This window comes from Geospiza fortis, unplaced genomic scaffold (assembly GCF_000277835.1).
Source record: "Geospiza fortis unplaced genomic scaffold, GeoFor_1.0 scaffold447, whole genome shotgun sequence".
Taxonomy (NCBI): Eukaryota; Metazoa; Chordata; class Aves; order Passeriformes; family Thraupidae; genus Geospiza; species Geospiza fortis.
This window is the reverse complement of record NW_005054467.1, coordinates 937,832-957,098: the sequence shown is the minus strand read 5'-3', so window position 1 is coordinate 957,098 and position 19,267 is coordinate 937,832. Positions and strand designations below refer to the sequence as shown.

General features: G+C 36.0%; 1 protein-coding gene across 1 annotated transcript in view; it reads right to left on the bottom strand.

Moving 5' to 3' along the window:
* Window positions 1-1,266: 1,266 nt before the first annotated feature.
* Window positions 1,267-19,267, bottom strand: part of FBXL17 (F-box and leucine rich repeat protein 17) — a 263,870-nt gene continuing 245,869 nt past the window's right edge. The window contains exons 8-9 of the mRNA XM_014309924.2: window positions 16,143-16,285; window positions 1,267-3,138 (exon numbers count right to left, since the gene is read on the bottom strand). Coding sequence (XP_014165399.1) covers window positions 3,001-3,138; window positions 16,143-16,285 — 281 coding nt within the window. The 3' untranslated portion in view covers window positions 1,267-3,000. The remainder of the gene's footprint in view (window positions 3,139-16,142; window positions 16,286-19,267) is intronic.

The window sequence follows — 19,267 nt, the reverse complement described above, 5'->3', positions numbered from 1 at the left end:
TCCCACCTGGGGTGCTAGGACATTCACATGTAAGCCTGAAGATACTCACCCCATCTCATGGGGCATAACTGGCTCAACTACACAGTTTCGGTATTTTTGAGAGAAATACTCTTTGTCCCTGTTCAAAGACTACTAGAATATGCCTAGTACTGCACAGAGCACCTGGTAACAAGGGAGGTATGCCATCTAGGATTTGGCATTTCACTAGATTTCCCACTAATCTGGGAGCCCGGGAAAAGTGACTTTGAAGCTGCATGAGAAACATCACAGTAGTCATTCCCTCTGATGAGACAAATTGCACAGGAACAGTGCCCTCCACATACCCTTTAGGTGGTGAGAGATGGGTGGAATGACCACCAGGCGAACTATCTGAGTTTGCTTTGAGCCTTAATTACATCTGGATTTAAAGAGTGAATGACTGAAAAGAAACATTATCTGTCTTTCTCCTACAACCACCTACCTCTTAATTCAGAAAACATTTGAGAGTTTGTCTCAGCCCTTCCTGCAGGCTGAACAAGCCCATCCTAGAAATGTTTCTGATGAGAAAGTGCTGAGCCACAGGTTATCCTATCTTAACAACATGTTCCCACAAAGAATTTGAAGGAAAAAAGGACATATTTTTTCTATTAAAGTAGGCCTTTTGGACCTAGGGAATCCAGAAGCCACCTATGAGTTTTTCAGTTCACTCTAAGTTTTGCATATGAGAAAACAGGGATAATTTTTATTTTTACAAGAGGCAGTAGCTTTTCTTCCACCATAATGATATTTTCCTGCATGACATGTCAAAGATGAGTCTGCAGTATTATATATTCCTCTAAAACTACTTTGGAAACTATTAATATAAGGAAATCAAGGAACTATCTGTGTCAACACTGCAATTAGAAAAACATATTTGTATCTAGAATTCTTATACCACATAAAACTAAAATTAACTAGTCAGGGTGAGATCTATAGATGAGTATGTTCACAAAACTGAGAGATGAGTAGTCATTAAAAGCCAAACTACTGGAAGTGACTTTTATGACTGAAGTGAATAGAGAACCAACAGACCCATAATATTTTAAAAATCTGCAGAGTTATAGTACATTTTAGATGGAAAAATATCTATGGATGTCATCTAATTAAACTCTGTCAGTCTCAGCAGGGCCAGTTTACTAAGGATCATGTCCAGGTGAGTTCTATCTATTCAACAATGGAGATTTCAGACTCTCTGTTAGTACAGTCTAAGTACAGTTAGAAGCACAGATAAACAGAAAACATCACATCTTTTTTATTTTATGAAAATTTATTGCAAGATCAAAGGTCTCACCAAAAAATAGAAACTTACAAATTGTGTGAATAGTTTTAATGCACTCATAAAGAGACATTAAAAGAAAATTGACTAAGATTCTGTACTATATCTGCAATAAAATTCACTGGCTTTATTCTTAAAATATTGTTACCATTTAGGAGTAAATAAACAGCGTAGCATTACACATGTTCACAAGTATTTACCACTTATTTTAAACAAAATCTTTACGATATATTTTTTTTTCCAGAGAAATTAGTTCATCCCCATTTTGAAAAGTCTAATAAGAAAACATTCAACATCCTCACTGGAAGTAATGTGAGCTGATGTTTCTGTTGTAAAAAATTATGTTACGGAAATCAACAAATAGGTTTACAGGGTTACACAGCCATACTAAACAAGCTTCTATGTTATGCTGCATTAGGCCTTCTGGATTAGCAAAACATTTTGACAATAATGGCAACTTTTCAGCTGAAGCTTAAGCATTTCATAGTTTGGATTTAAATGCTGTAACCTTTTAAAAACAAATATCCAGTGTTACATACCTGACAACATTCTTAACCAAATGGTAATACTCTAAAGGTTAAGGCAACTCCAAATTGAAGCTGCAATGTCTGTATTTTTCACAATTCCCTGCTAAAATTTAACTCCTTAGAATGCAATGTGTGAGAGAGCGTAAGAGAGAGGCTGTGTGGTACTTGGTTGCTGTTCGGGGTTAAACCATAACAGTCCCACAAAGAAAATGAATCATGTGTTTAATTTGGATATCTCCTTGCACACACTGTATTAAGAAGCATCTGATCCTACCAAAGATACCTGTGATGGGACTTATGTTTAGATGGCCTTCTCAAGGCAATCACTATTTGCATTGGAAGATCCATTCTAAAATAAAACCACACAGGAAATGAGAGGGATCCTGCTATTGACTTATACCCATTCATCTGAATTTTCCAATTCATCAACAGAACAGCACAGTCAGAGGATTCAAGTTCATTTACAATAGACATAAAATCTTTTCAGCCAAATATAATAAGCATCACCAACTTATTTCTGATAGTTGTTGTATTCAGCTATTCTTTGTCTTCATGAAGTGTAGCTCGCTATTATTGTTAGGGTAAGCAGTGTTATTCATTATTAAAATGTCAAGGTGGAAAGATTTTAATATCACTACAGCTTCTTATATTTAAAGAAAAAAAAGGAAGATGTTGATAAGAAAATGGTAATTCACTGTAGATTTTCTTATTACTCTGTATCTTAAAACCTCTGGCATAGCTTTAGTAAATAAAAAGCATCAAGTTTAGTTCCCAGTTTCAACACATGCCTCTGTTGATCAACTGCACTGGTGCTAGCACTGAGTTACCATTTACAGATCAAAGGAAACACACATGACCAAGGCAAAGTAAACAGAGGAAAGCAAGCTTAACATCTATAACTCAAACTATCCAGAGAACTAGTAGGAATCCACTTCAAGAAATTTGTCAAAGGCTTTTATCACTTTTATGCAAACAAAACCACAATGCATTTCTAAAGTTTTGCTTCAATATTTGTACTTAGTTGTACAGTACATTAAAGTCAGTGTACAGCTTTTGCCATTTTACTGTAACCTCTGTAAACTCACAACTATATTGCATCATATGAAAGGTTATAAACCCTTCTGCAATCCCCATTAGATCTACCGAATGCAGCAGAGTGGAACGTGTTGGTACAGAGAGTTAGGAGCCAGAAGACATATTGGGTGTCCAGCCCATTTGGTAAGCCCGCTCCAGTGTTCTCTTGCAATCCTGCAGCACAGTACTGAAGGTTATATGTGGATATTGCTGCACCAGCTGCTCCACTGTGGCCTCATTCACCTGCAACAGAAGAACAGAACCTGTGATGCGCAGGAAGTGAATGAAAAGGGTAACAATAGGCAAGCTAGAAGAATGGAAAAGCTTTGGACTCCTGGGCGGACTTCCAGGATGGGGCTCCTCATTGTTACTGTAGGTTTGGGTGCATTTATCACAAAATAAATATACAGAATGTAATGTTTGGTTAGAGAATGACAAAATCAAAATCAAACCCCGCTATGATTTCATAGTAAAGGAAGAAGTTTTATCATCCTGGTTAAACAAAATGCTGTCCAGAGTAACAGATTTCTAACTTGAAATAGAACCTATTTACTCAAAGTTGCTCAAGCAGACAAACATTTAAAAATGTGAGATTTTTTTGCCTTTGGCAAATGAAAATAGATTACATCTATTAATTAATTTATGGTACAGTTTGGGAGACATTTAAAAATGCTAAGTAGTAACTCCACAATTAACTTTACTGTAATGAACTTGCATTGTATGGTTGCTATCAACAGGCCTGAAATGAAAAGTTATAGATAACATGACTAAAGATGGGGAAAAAATATGAACTATTCTATGTTGCAGGTAGATCAATTACTCCTTTATGCCCCTTTTTTCCAAAAGGTAAAAGTCCTGCATGTCTTCACATACATCATTGGCAGAAGATTTTATTTTAGCCCTCTTTTTTGAGGATAACACTGCAGAATTGGTATCAATATTAAAACATACAAGATGGTTGGGTCTGGGATGTCCCTCTTAAATTTGAGACATCAGCGTTAGCACTTTTATTCTTCATAAAACAAGGTAATTAGACAAACCCAGCTAAACCTAACACCCTTTACAACTCCAGTGCTGTGAGGCGATTAATTTGTCAATTATTTTAAAGACAATTGCAGTTCATATCACACAGGTAAACAGCTTTCTTCAGCCTTTAGACAAATAAAAGATTAACCTAAGAACCATGACTTCTAGTTGGCTTTCTTTGAAATCTTTGCTGAACAATTGGGCATTTTAAAATGCATTGATACTACAGTTACTGAATCACCTACATGAGTAGCATCTACAACTGATGGCATTGTTTGCTTTTCTTCCTTCAGTGTTCCACTTTTAAGGCCAAAAGTAAAAAGCCAGACTGAAAAACGTTTACTACTATTACAAAGATCTGTCTTGGAAAAATATTTTTAAAGCACAGTAACCACCGTATCTAATAATATTTTTGTCCTTAAAAGATAACAAGGAGAGCTTCCCTCTGAACAGTGATTGCACCCAATGACAAGGATAAATGAAAGGTTTAATATCCAGTTCTTCTACTTTGATAATAGAAATACTCAATCTTCATTGGAAGTTTCATCTAGCTGAGCCTGACTTGGATAGAAAACTGGTTTAACTTCACAGCACAAACTGCACTTCTCTGGCAAATTGCTATGTTACAGTAACATCTTTCAGTGCTGAAAAACAAGAAGTGACTTTGAAAAAGCAAAATGAAATCAGAGATAGCACAAGTCCCCCATAACATTTGATATTTACAGGTGAATACATAGTCACATTATAAGCTACTCACATACTCAAATTATAAGCTACAATTCAGAAAAATATTGCTTGGAAAGGAAGAATCCCCAGAGTAGCAGTAATTTGCTACTTTATGCCTATCCAAAAATAGCCAAAAGTCTCTTTTCATTAGAGTTATGCTGCAGAGACCCATGGCAGAATCGACCAGGCTACCAGAAACTCCTCTTAATGGTTAACTCAGCCACAACAAAGAGGCTTACAACCGACAGTGACTTATTTTGCTCTTTCTTAATGGGAAGCTTGAAGAAGATGCATTATTTATCTACTAGATAGCTGCAAATTTTGCTAGTACATAGAAGTTATTATGATTTAGCACTTACATGCTGGGCATTATTTGTTAGAACAGCATGGATATCATGGCTTTAGAGCCATTGTTATATGCACATTCTCTGTTATAAGGAACAAACAAGGCGAATTCATTACAAAGATGATGCTCACCCACAAGGTACAGCCTAGCTACGTTTAAGCTGATATATTTACTACCAGACTAACTTAGGCATGGCCCATGATACTTAGGAAGACAGAGGATGTTACAATGGTATCTTTTAGTCTTAAAAACCTATGAAGAAATCTATGGTAAAACACCTCTAACTGTTTGTCCTATTTTTTTTCTGATACAATTATTACTGATAAAATTTTTTGCTATTTGCTATTAATACTTTACTAAACAGAAGAAGGAAGCTTTTGGCATCAAGTGCCAAATACGCTTACAAAATAAACATGAGTATGAAGAAGGCAGATAAAACCATTTCAGAAGTGCCACTGACAAAACCAGCTGTTTTATGACCAAAGCCTGTAGAGTAGAAGCTTTTCTCCATTTTTTACTGAAGCATTAAGAAAATATTTTAAATTATTAGTTTGATCCTAGGCAACAACTTTTTTACAACTTGTTGTTAAACAGTAAAGTAATGACAAATCCTATGGATGTATTTGGAACTATAACATATACAGAGAGAAATTACTCAGAGTCTGAAAAACTGAGTTTACTCTCATGATAAAGGAAAAAAAATCTTACCAAGCTTCATGATAAATGATCAAATATATGTAACTTTAAGTTAAATATAAATATTCTTAATCCTGAGAGTAAAAAGCAAGGATTTAAAAATTATGCCAAACTAAATTCAATGTAAGATTACACAACAGAAGAAGGAGAAAAAAAAATTGGCAGTGGGACAACCAACCTGGATCCAGAGATGAGAAAAAAAGTATTCCCTTTCTAAAGATTTTGATACCTTTTCTTTACCATGAGAAAAGTCAGGTCAGACACAAAAACAATGAAAAATTTTTAGTATTAAAAACTCTCCATACTACTGGGCTAAAAACTGCACTGTCTGAAAAACAGGAAAAAAGGAAGTAAAATTTTATTCTTTGTTAATGAATGTGAAAAGTAATATCTAAGTCAACTTTGTGAGGATCCTTGTCATCATTTCCCTAGTGGTAGGATTAAGATGAAAAGAAGTCTTATGCCCAGCCATTAGAACACAAGCTTCTGTCTCTTTGTTAAGATCAGCTTGGCTGGTGATAAAACAAAAGTACTGAATGTCATTCCCAAAATAAGTTCATTACACAAACAGAACAATTTTCCCTTCTGAGCTTAAACATTCTTGTTCAATGAATGAAAGCTAAAAATCCCCACATCTTAATATGCTGTAAAATGCTATATTTTTCTTTCACAGAACTTTCATTAATCTTCATCTTTTGAGTTGTCAAAAGAAAGACTACTGTCTGCAGATAAACTACTTAGATTATCTAATAGATAATCATTCATCTGAATTTGAATAGCTCTTCAATTATATTTTAACACATAATGAGAGAATGCAGCCCATATCATTAAGAATGAAAGCAATAGGTTTTGCAAATCCTGGTCATCAAACAAAAAACCAAAATAACAACAAAGACTGGTTTGAAAATTATTTTTTCTTCCTGAAATAACTATTTATTCCAAGCCAAGGAATAGATTGAAAAAAAACAAAACAAAGGAGAAGATGGGTTACAGAAAATGGTAGACTAAGTGGTATCATCTCCTTCTAACTCAATTAGAGCCTAGATTATGACCTAGAATAATTTTGAATACTTTTTGCTTAAAGGCACTTGAACACATATTGCCTATTTCCCAGAATAATGCATTTGACTTTGTGACAAATGTTATCTGGGGTAGGACCTCCTTAACTTCTTCTTCATCTAATGACAGTGTGGTTGTGCAGACAGTATTTAAATATTATCCATGCTAGAGAACATTTCTCATGTGATAATTAGGAGTTCATCTTGGAAAGAAGAACAAGAACACCCTTCGAGTCCCTGTGAAATGCTACGCTGGCAAAAGGGTTTTGTGAGTGCCTCTCTGGAGAACTTTCACCATCGCTCTGCCACGTACACACAAAATGTGGCTGAAATACTGAGAAAAATGGGAAATCAGTGCTCAACACTCTTACTCTCCTTTAGGTAAAATGGTCTGCCCATAACAGAAAGCCTGAAAACTGTGACAATTCTGTAAATATTTTTCCTAGAATAAAGTAACCAACACTTATGAGCTGATTTTTTCAGGCTCAGAGTAAACTGAAAGCTACTCACAATAAAATATTCATTCATATTTTTATCTAGCATGTTATATTTACTCATCTAGTCCTATTGCCAGCATTTACTGATTTGGAACACCACTTGTCTGACACAGAACATCTTCAGAAATTTATGTTATGCCACCTTCCACAAGTCTTCATGAAAAATCCAAAATGCAAGCAAGAATAGTTATTAGGTAATTTTTTTTTCCATTTAAATTTGCTGTGTCTTTTGGTTTAGTGATAATTTCAGCATTGTTTTCTTTAATTTCTAGATTATAAAATTAGGAATTTCTAAAAATATAAAATGATTCCAAAGGACTAGGATTTTTTTTTTAACCTAGTATTTTTGTTATGCTCCTACAACAGATCTTATTAAATTCGAAGGATGAATTCAAGTTTTCCTAACCTTGTTAAGGTAAATTAGACATTACATTTGAAACCATCAGCCAAACCAGGCATTTCTTTTTAATGAGACTGACACCTCCCTTCACTGCTTAGGAATAGAAACAGAGGTATAAGGGCTTTTCCTAAACAGGACTTTCCTAGTTACTTTTCCTTAGCTTGTCTTTAGTTGATATGATGTCCAGGAAATCTTCTCTGGGATTGGATACTCTTTCACTGAATTGCCAAGAATTGTAATATTTAGTACTGATCTCCAAAACTACTCCTACAGGTGCATCAAGATCAGACTGTAAAGCCATTAAAATGTGCCAAGAATGTCTGTGTTATCTAGAGCAATACTGAAAAGCAAGAGTAGAGTCATCACTTAAACTGCAACTTTTATGCAGTGGATGAGTATTCAGGATTAATCTAAAGAGTTTGATAGGTCTTTTTCAACAACAAAACCTAAAAATCTTCACATCTTAATGACTTCAGTTTAATGACCAGCTCACTTGATAATTGAAAAGAAAAAGTTATCTCCATTCCAAGTTAATAACTGAAACCAACAAGCAGTTATATAAATTAAAAAGCTAAACCTTGCAAAACTGGATTAGTGCAATAGTGCATTACTAGAACTTGATACAAAAACCTGCTTGTGTCCCTCAGACCACTATTCAGGGACGACAGCTAAAATAATATCTGCATAGTATCTAACCTAGCCCTTGGAAGGGACATTGGCTGGCTGATTTCTGAGGTTGGTATCTACAATTACTACAACTTTATAGATCAGTCATTAATAAAAAATAACAGACCAATTTATAATACCCTGAGTCAGCAATATCTGCACAGAAAGGCATTAATAATACATAGAACTGCTAGCTTAATCTTAGAAATCTAGTACTTGCTAAGAATTTTAGGGAAATATTAGCAGGTGAGAGGTAGCATTCAGACCAAAAGATTTTAGGGCTGCCACACATATAGGTTAGAAAAATGGCACAAGTATTATCATAACACTTCTACATACAAACATTCGAAAAATCAACTTCACACAGAAGAAATGCAAATGGATTTGTCTCCAAAGGGCTTTCTTACAATATTGTTGGCATTTTACTTATGGAGTGATATTTCAGCATTAGGGCTACTGGAATTTGTGTGCTCTTCTGTCTCAATACATGTAGAGAAGTATTGCATGAAAGCCAAATTTGTATGCAATGGTTAAAGAAATGACTTTATAGACATTGTGTGTATCCATAATGATGGATATGGAAAACTCTTTATGTTCCTATTTCTCCAATGTTTTACAAAAAATCCAACATATACACAGAGTTATAAGCAAAACATTTTCACACAGTCTTTCTCTTCTCTAAGTTGTATTTTGCTTCCTCAAGTGAGTGTCTTATAAAAAGTGTACTTTGATTTTTTTTTTCCTGCTAATAGTTGAATGAATTATATTCTCAGGTGGCCCAATTATAACTGTTGCCTGTAGCCATAACAAAATTAAAGATTTCTGGAAACGTTTTGTGTGAAGTGCAGTTGATCAGCTAAGGCAGACATATTCCACAGAGTTTCAGTTGCCCTGATGCCCAGGGGCAGAACCCTTGTTTAGGACTTTAACAAAATAACAACACTACCAATATTAGCACAATATCCTATAGTCCAAATAAAGTCCCTTACAACTTGAGAAAAGAATGTGTTTTGACTTAGAGGATGATGTTATTGAAAAAAAGGAAGAAAAACAATCACATTTGCACACACACAAAAACACTGTATTTGTAGACTCATAAATAATGAAATCAGCAAGCACAGTCTGTACAGTGTTATTATTATCATGACATTTGACAACTAAATTGTGTTAAATCCTAGAAATTAATTACCCATTTATATTTGTAAAGGTAAAGGAGTAGGTAAACAGAAATATCTGCAATCTTCTCTGCTGTGTGAATTGGAATAAATGGAATGCACAAGTCTTCTAATACTCCTTGGTAGCCCTTCTGGAGGGATTTCAGAAAGTGTGGCAAGGTTGCCTGTGGATTGTATCTACTTTACAGTTCTTGTTTAAATCTCACCTGAAAGGAATGAAATTCATTGTTGTGGTAGTTTTCTCATGTGAATGCTATTGTCCCAAACTCCCAGTCTACTGCAAACTAGCAACACCCATTTCAGATCTCTGTGAGGATGCACAGTTTTCTGCAACACACTATTTTTATTGAACTTGTGTAAGTTACAAAGGTTTCACTCTCAATTCTCTTTGCTTGTTGTGAGGGTTTATTTTTCTGTTAAAGCAGAGAAACCATTTTAAAGGAGCCCTTCAGGCTGGCAGATTATTTGGTTTGCTAATTCTGCCCATTTCATCAGATGAACTTCTAGACTCCACCTATGGAATATTTCCAGGTAAAAATATTACCAGTATTACACACATTTCAAAAACTTCTTTTCTTCTAAAAATTGCAGTTAATAAAGACCCAGATGCAGTGAAATGACAGTGGTAATTTATATAGTGATAAATATTCTTTCAGATTACTTTCTGCCTGTTGAATTAATAACACTGAATATTTTTCTTCCTATTTGACTACATTAACAATAATTTGAGCACATTACTGTAATACCTGTCAAAATGATGGCATGTAAAACTAACAGAGAAGTCTTTCTCAAAAGTTGCCAGCTGGCAAAAATAACTGGAAGTTCCAGGAAGCAATGCTTCTAAAAAATTTCTCCCTTTTTGATTTTTTTATTCATAAAGATGCTGATCAGTTCACATTGCATTCTTCCTTAATAGCTAGCCTTATCATGATTTTGAATTGTTGAACATCAGCTGAGGGTCTATCTTTCTCTTAGAGAATGACAGGGTTCAGGTGGGTGCTTTTTAGAAACAAGGACAATTTCATTAATTCTGGAAGATTCCATCTTCAGCCCAGTGCCACAGAACCGCTGCAGAGGAATCAGCTTGGAGAATAAAAACCTTTTAGCAAAGAAACAGTTAAACTAGAAGAGCAAAATCTTTAGCTTGTATAAAAACCCTTCCTTTTTGTGTGTGTTTTAGCAGATACTTTCGTTTACACACATAATGTATCTGTTATCCTAGTTAGCTAGGGGGAAAAAGGCAAAAGTAGTATTGTTCAGACTTTTAAAATTCTTGTATTGAAAACCAAAGTGAAATAAATGCTATTCTTCTTTTGTTGTGGGATAGCCGTGGTTTCCTTCTAATGAGATTCACAGATCTCATGAATCTAAAATCTTCATTATTCATAGAGAGATGTATCAATTGCAGCTCCTACATTATACATATAAAACTTTAAAAAATACAGCAATTCCTTTTTAATATGCAGCAACGTACTTGAACAAATTATAGTAATTTAAGAGAAAAAAAAAGGCTACAGAATTTTTCTTAAAGAGAAGGATTGGATATTTTCATTCCTCTTCAAATCACAAAACCATAATTTCAAATCTCAAAATGAACCCCTTGTAATATAAAAGAAGAAATGGTAGCAATTTGGCAGGTTTTCTGATCAGGCTAATGATAGCATTTTCTGAAAGTGGAAGGCAAATTGCTGTGATAATTACATTAAAACAAGCCATGGTTCTGTATTCTCACTAGTCTACCATTGATTAAGAAGACTTAAGCTCAAAAATATATTGGAAATTGAAAGATTTATCTCTAGAACCTGGGATATATAAAAGAGCTAATGGTCTTTTTCACTTACCTTCGGTTGCAGACTAGCTGTGTAAATTAAAGGGTTGTGAGTGATGGGTCAAAATGTTTCTCTTAAACAGGAGCTGCATTCCTAACTCTGCTAACGATTTGTGGTCTTCACTGAAAATGTATTTACAAATATTTGTAAAACAGGTTTTGTAGAAGGACAAAGTGATAAATTATATTAAAAATCCACATATAGTCTAAAAATCTTATTCTTACTTAAGATGCAAATGATTTCTTAACTGACCATTTTTTCTTTTTAGGAATCATCTATCTTTTTTCCTCTGGGAACATAAAATAGTTTGTCATTTTGTCAGTTGTACTGACCATCAACTTCTGTGCTCTAATATCTCAGCAAAACTAGAATAGGAAATATATGCTACAATTTATCTGAGAAAGTCATCTGGAATAAGCTACAGGCTTCCAGAAGTATTTTCATGAAAAGCAACCATGTCTTTCCTGAGAAATTCATCTCAAAAAATGGAAAGGAAAAAAGCAACAAAAAAAAAGCAAAGAATAAGGGCCAACATGATTTATTAACTAAGTTGTGTATCCTTTCACAGCCAGCTTTGTTGGACTCTCTTCATTTCATTTCATTCACACATAGTGGTGAATATTGAATTTTGTGGGCCTCTGTTTTTCAGTGTCATTTTTCTGCCTATTTTCCCAAAAAACGTCTCCTGCATTTACGTGGGAGCACTGTTGATAACTGCTACAAACTGCACCACAGTTATAGGAAAAGGATCTTGAAATATGAAAATTGTGTGTGAAAAAAGTCGCAGGAAGATTATTGTGACACATTGTTCAACCAGTCAAGCTATTACCCAGAAAAAAAAAGAAACAACAAACTTTTAGTCCCTATTTCATAGTTGATACCCAGCTGTTTTCCCCAAGGGTAAAGATTTCAAGCTGCCGCTATGTAAAGCTGTTTCACTTCTTGTGAGAGCACAAAAAAGAAGTGCTATAAAGACATCTTTAAAATGATTTCTAGAAATAAATAGTATGGGGAACATCACCCTTTTCCTCCTTTTTTTAAAATATGAAATACAAAATAGACCTAATTAATTAATTAATTATATAATTAACTAGAAGAAGTAAATAGGATCTAGGTCAGTTTAATGATAGGAATGTACAGTACACTGTGTTCAGAAAGAAAAACTTGAAATGTGCATTTAAATCTGTTATTTTGATGCAGGCATCATTTTATGCCCTTAGGATGCAAGAAAAGCTCTTAGGAATTCTGATGTCAATGTCTGTGGGAGGAAAGAAAGCATCCTGTAACTGCCCACACCTTTCTCAAGATACTTAAAGTAATTAAAGGAAAGGTTCAATTATCTTTAAAATATCCCCTCTCCTAAGCTGTGATAAAAAATACAGAACTACAATTAAAATTTGGTCGGAAGAATGAACAGTCATGTGTTCATTCTGCTGTGGGGAGCTAATCTGAAGTGAATTCAATATAACCCCTTGTTATGCTTTTCTTGGTGTTTTCCGGGGTGACAAACCAAGAGCTGCTGCGCTCCCGAGCAGCACCAACCCGCCACGTGCTCCAACACAGACACATCAAGTCCTAAAACACAACCTTGGGCCGCAGCCCCCAGCAGCACAGCACTCCTCTGTGCAGAGGAATGGGGAGTTTGTGGTTGCACCCTGCTCCCAGAGCACTGTGAAGAGCTGACAAGAAAGAACAAAGCCTGGCTTGCTGCCCCTGGAAGCGCGGCACAGCGCAAACACAGGCAGAACACCAGAATGCAAAACAGAAATGCCTTCTCTTTCATGCCTTTTCCAATTACAAACCTCTAAAATGTCCTGCTTAGGCCTTAAATAACTACTGATTTTATCTGTTACTGCTTTCAAAAGAAACGGAGACTCAGAATAGCAACGTTTTCTTTCTATGGAACACATGACTTGAGCAGTCCTGAGGGCTGCCTGGTGCCTGCACAGATGCACACATACCCATGTACACAAAAATTTATTTGCACAGTCGATAATCTGTCCTGTGAGAAAGATCAGAAGGGACAAGGGGCCTAGCTGCTTCAAGTACCTGTTCATGTTGGAATGCAGACAAGTGGGGAATTCTGTTGTCCAGAACGCAGTATTTAAAAACATTTAGAGTCTATACTAGATCACTTTCATACTTCAGGAGGTCTGGATGATAGTCTCTTAGATGTATCCCATCTGATACAGAAAAGTTCCAACTGAAATATATGCTCTCATTATGATGACCTCATAGTAAATATCATTTTTTAATGATATTTCTCAACACAATGTCATCTATTTTAAGGCAAAGTCCATATTGCTCCTGTGGTGTGCACGCAAGATGGTAGGAAAAATGATAAAAAGAAAGGTCATGGCAATAGCAGTTTGATGAAAAATGAATAATTTGATTATTTTCATGGTGTGGATCAATAATGCTTTGCATCTACTGAAACACATTGCCTGGAGGCACTTGGATAATCAATGGCATAAAACAGAGACTGTCTTTACCCAGGCTCACAGCCTCTCTTGATCTTTCTGGGGAGGACCCTTGACGCCTCTAATTTATGTCAAGTGCATATCAAAGAAATTCCAAAAAGCCTGGCTCATAAAGAGTGTTTTAGTGGTACCCATTTGAAGTCTACTTACATATGTTCCTTATGTAACTGTGTTTAAACTGTGGAAGTTTAAGTACTTCCCTTCCAAATGCCTGGGAATTCTTAGAAAGGCATAAGAGCTACCTGGTATGAGCACAACAGTCAGTACTTCAGAAAAGGAAGCCTGGTTAGATGGGACAAATCTTCAAACCTCTTCACTGCAAGCTGACAACAGTACAAAGACAAGAATTTTGGCCAACCGGGAGTGTAAATAAACCCTTCAGCACCACCCAAGAATTCTCTTTAATGATGCGCTGGACACTGACATTTTTAATTTAATAGCCCAGCCACTGGAAAAAATTAGTTCTGCATGATACTGGGGAGAGACAGTTGAGAACGCAATTTTGTTCAGTAATTTCTCTGCTCATTTGCAGTGGAAAAAGGGAGTTGGCATCTTCTAGCTGCCAAAAATCCCACAAGTCAAGGATATTTATTCCATTCTGTCTGTGGAACTATTCTTCCCATCAAGGCTTTGCAAACAAGAAAATAATTCCCAGTGGTAGCCCCACTATCACACTGTTCACTGTAACAGTGTTTACAAATTTCTTAATATCTTTTATCTACCATACTTTGGATACTTGCAGATTCACACACACACTCGCAAGGCACACAGTCAACAGTGCTTTTGTATCTTCCCTGAAGCTTTCTTAAGTAGTATTTTTTCTTCCTTTTAGCAGTTGACTTTTTTAATACAAAAGATGTTGTATACTCCTCTAAAAAATGAGAAAAGCGTTTACCAGTAATTAAAGGCATACAGAGTGTAGAACATGTCTATGAAAATGACATATAGTTTAACTTATGAGGCAGTAGAGCTTGTTTTCAACATCAAGATCATTGATTTTCTATAGCAGTTAAAGACAGGATAAAATTATTGCACTTATTAGATCCTTGTTGATTGTTCAACATTAGCCAAATTCACAAAATAAATACATGTGCAGAAGTGGTTAGATGATTCTGGGTCAGGTCTAATTCCCAAGGTCAAGTTACCCTTTTAACATTCTCTAAGTACATAATCTTAGCGCCATCCATCAAAGAGATTCACACACTCTTTTTGTCTGTTGGCTCTTATAAAACACTAATGTTTAGGAGATTAAGTGGACTCAGCTTTGATAGACAGAGCAATTCTTCCAAAGTGCTCAACCTCCTTGCAAACTGGAAAATGCCTAAGGCTGGCTTTGCAAAATGCTATTTCTAATTTTACCACTGACCTGGGCATTATTATTCCTTGCCAACTGAAATACTGTGTTTTGTCACTGTCTTCTATAGTGCACTGTGAAGGATGCAAGGTAATGGTTTGGAGCATGAAGTTTCTTAGACTAAAACCTGTTTTTCCATAGAGAGTATCCAGTCAGAAATCCACAAGCCTGAGAGATGCTTATGATGGGCATCCCAAGCCAGACATTTTGTTGATGATGTCTGGAAAAGAAACAATCCCTGAAGGGTTATGTGAAGAGTTAAGGCCAGAGACTCTGGACCTCCGATGATTTTTCTTTTAGCTATTCTGCTGTGTTCATGGGACTCGATCTCTCCTCTAAACAGGAACGTGATTTCTGAAGGCTATATACAGGGTGAAGTGGAGATGGACTGGCTTCTCCTTTTTTTCTTCTAATGATAAAGTCCTAAAACTTGTAGACATTCTTACTACTCTCCGAGTATAAAGCTACATAGTAAGAAACTCGGTCTGTTTTTCTCTTTTTATCATTATGATTTCATTAAAATCTTTGTCCTTCTGTCTTCAAAACCATGATTTATGATCAAGAGCACAGACATACAGAAAATTGCTGTATCACTCTTGAAGTTACACTAAAGATTTTTTTTCCCTTTCTTTTTAAGAAACAAAGTAGTCTGTGACAGTTATGACATGCCAACCACTTTCAGACAAAAGTATTCAAAAGTATTCAAAACTGTCAGAGGGCAGATTTTGTGAAAAAACTTGTGAGCACCCCAGGCTGCGAGTGTAACCTACAGATATTTTGAAAATCTACATCAGCAAACATTTATAATGCTTCTTCTAGCCCTCTGTGTGACTTTTGAGCTGTCTATGTGAACACGGCACACCAGAACAGTTGCTAGAGTAGTGAATACTGAACATTTTTGTTCAGAAAATCATAAATCCTGCTGCCTCCCTCACACACACAGGAACACTATCACACTCAGAATGAGGCACCAGCTCAGGAAAGGGCTCCTTACCTGATCACATCTCATCAGCCCCAAGTACCGGAGGGATTTGCTGCGCTGAGCAATCTGGGTGGCTCCACGGTCCGTGATCTCTTTGCACCATCCAACATCCACCGTCTCTATTGTCATGCTGTACCTCCCAATGGCTATCAGAGCTGGAAAGACATGAAAGGCATGAAATGCACAGCTCTGCAGATGGCAACCTCAGCTCCCTGCACGCACTGAATAATGCTGAAACTGAGTTTTGAGAAGCAGTTCTCATGCACTTTGTAAATGACATACTTCATAATTCTCAACAATGTAAAAGCTGTCTCTTCAAATTGGAAGTACATACAGGTGCAAACACACACAAATACACAGATAAACATATTTTCCTATATATTTTTCTACCAATCAAGATAAATAGACCAATTAGCAGACAAAATCTATAAGAATTCTTTTAATTACTTTTTCCAGAAGAAGCAAGGATCAATTAATAAAATTGAAATAAATGCAAAATAAAACAAATTCTATCACAATTTTCAGAGAAAATAACTGACTTTATACTACTAATACTTTTTTTTTTCCCCAGGAAAATAATACTACAAAGACAGGACTGAGATTAACAGGACATTTTGTGAGTCAATAAGACATAGTTTTAGAAAACCCTGCAGGAAATCTCATGCCATACATTCTCTAGTTGTATTCTAAAATTCAATTTTTTCTTGTTGTTCATTTTGGTGATGTAACAACAACGGTGTGTCTCACTGTCAGTTTTTCTTCATAAACACTTTTCCAGTAAAAAATAAAGAAAGAGTTAAAAAAGTCATAAGGAATTAAAAGAAAAATTCAAACCTTTATTAAAGGAAAAGAAGGAGGATCTGGAAGTTCTGAATGGGCTGAAAAAAAGGTATGTAGGAGAAACGACAAGGGATCTGAACTGGCTGGGAAGGTTTTGTCATGACATGACAATGACACAAAAGACAAAAATCACTGGCACCCTGGTCGCCATGGACTATAGCACTTTTCAGAAATATGGACTCAGGAAGTCAAGCTGGGATTTATTAACAGAAATTTTAGCAGCTAAAATCTCAGTCTCAGAAAAAAGGCCAAGGTTTCTGGTGTAAAAGTCAGCCACCTGCATATAATCAAGGGGTAGGATGTTCACACAGTTTTTAACTCCAGTTATAAGGCAGCTGTTGAAAAGGAAGATGAAGGAGTTACTTATTCCAAGTAATGCGTGAATCTTTAAAGAGTTGATTTTTCAGCAGCTATGGGGATATTCTGTTCATGCTACATTCTCAAATGTCAGGGGAAGAAAAAACCAAAAAAAGAGGAATTTCAAAGAGCTAGTAGCTCTTGATATACAAGATATCGATCTTAGCTAATCAGCATGTAAATGAGATCTAGAAGAAGAGAAAAAGAACCCACCTCACCTTCCAGTGGTTCTGCAAAGAACTGCATTGCTTGTGCACAGCAGTGAGGGTATTTGGATTATTTATAAATATCTAGGTGGACTTGATTAGCAAACAAAATGAGCCAAAAGATGCCAGAAACATTCTCAGAAGCTGTGGAAGGGGAAGTAATGCATAATTTCTTTCTTTCAGCAGTTTTCCAAAATATTAACTGAATTTTGTTACTGACATATTTTATGTATGATAAAAGCACCTATGTAGTTTCTTTATGGTTTAACTGATATTTGTAGGACAATACCCATTTCCTGGTCTCTTTCCAGCACATTTCTTGAAAAGAAGTCCTAATTTTGCAAACTGTAAATACATATGTAGCAGAAAATAAACTTCATACTTTTTTTTAGACACCTTTTAAAATATCACTATAATAAAAAGTAGGGATAGTCAGAAACTTTCTGAATACATTTTTCAATAGGAAAAACTATAGTAATTATAGATCATTGTGCCTTCACACAAAATGTTATAGACTCGAAGTAGTGCAAAAATATTGAAAGCCTTCCACTACAATAGAATAATGTAAGTTCATTTGAATGTTTTGCCACTGTCTGTAAAGTTACAACCATATTTTGCTATTTTCAGTGCTTCATGTAAAACTGACAAAGAGAAGAAAATCAACAGAGAATACTTTCATGGAAGTGCCACTAAAGACCATTAGAACACACTGGCAAAATCTGTCCCCAGATTAGCAGATATCTCTCTGGAAAACCAAACATTTTGACAAAAGCGTTATACTGAAGTTTTATGTTATACTGAAGTCATATACTACTACAGTTCATCTATCAAACACAGAAGCTATGCCATTTGAAAACTCCAGTGACCATATTTTCTGGAAATTTCCATGTGTGGAAGTGCACCCTTACAAGAACATTCTGGGTTACGGAAAAGACACACTATGCAGTTCCTATCAGCATTCAGCAATGGGAGATAAAGAAAGGCCATGAGAACCAGTGAAAATGTAACAATGCTTTTCCAGAACAATTTCCTCACATGAAAAATGTGCCCAGGGATTTTCTAAACTGGGGCTTATGCCTCTGTACTCTCATAAGTTCATCTGATCAGTCTTGTAGCCCACAGAACATACATCCATAACATCCTGTGGCAAGGAATCCTGCAGATCAGGATTCTTTCCACTTTGAAAAATCACCTTCCCTTGTGTGAAATGCTTCTTGGAAATCCTAACAGACTGTATTGTTATGGGAAACTAGAAGTTTGTTCATTAAACACATACAATAACCATAGTTTGCAAGCCTTGTTTAACAGGAAGAGCACAAACCCACGGTAAGCACAGTAGGAAGTCCCACAAAGATAAAAATCGCGCTTGCTTGCAAAATACAGAAAGGTTGGCTAAGAGGCAGCGAGGAAGACTCCGAGCCTTCAGCCCACAACCAGCAGGAGGCAGGAAAAGACCCCCTAGCAACAGCCCAAAGCAGGCGCACAACGCAGGATCAGAGGACACGTACGCAGAAGGAGCGATAAAAGACGGACTCAGGGGGTTGGGAAGTTGCGGGCCCTGGGGAGCGGGGACTCCCGGCCGCCCAGCGCTGGACTCTTGCTTATCACTGCTTGCTAAATAAAGCAATTTGTATTCTGATTGAATTGGCTCGAAGAATTCTTGATTGGCTTAGAGAATTCACAAACCTTACTCATAACAAATTGGTGCCGTGACTCAGATCCAGACAAAGGGAG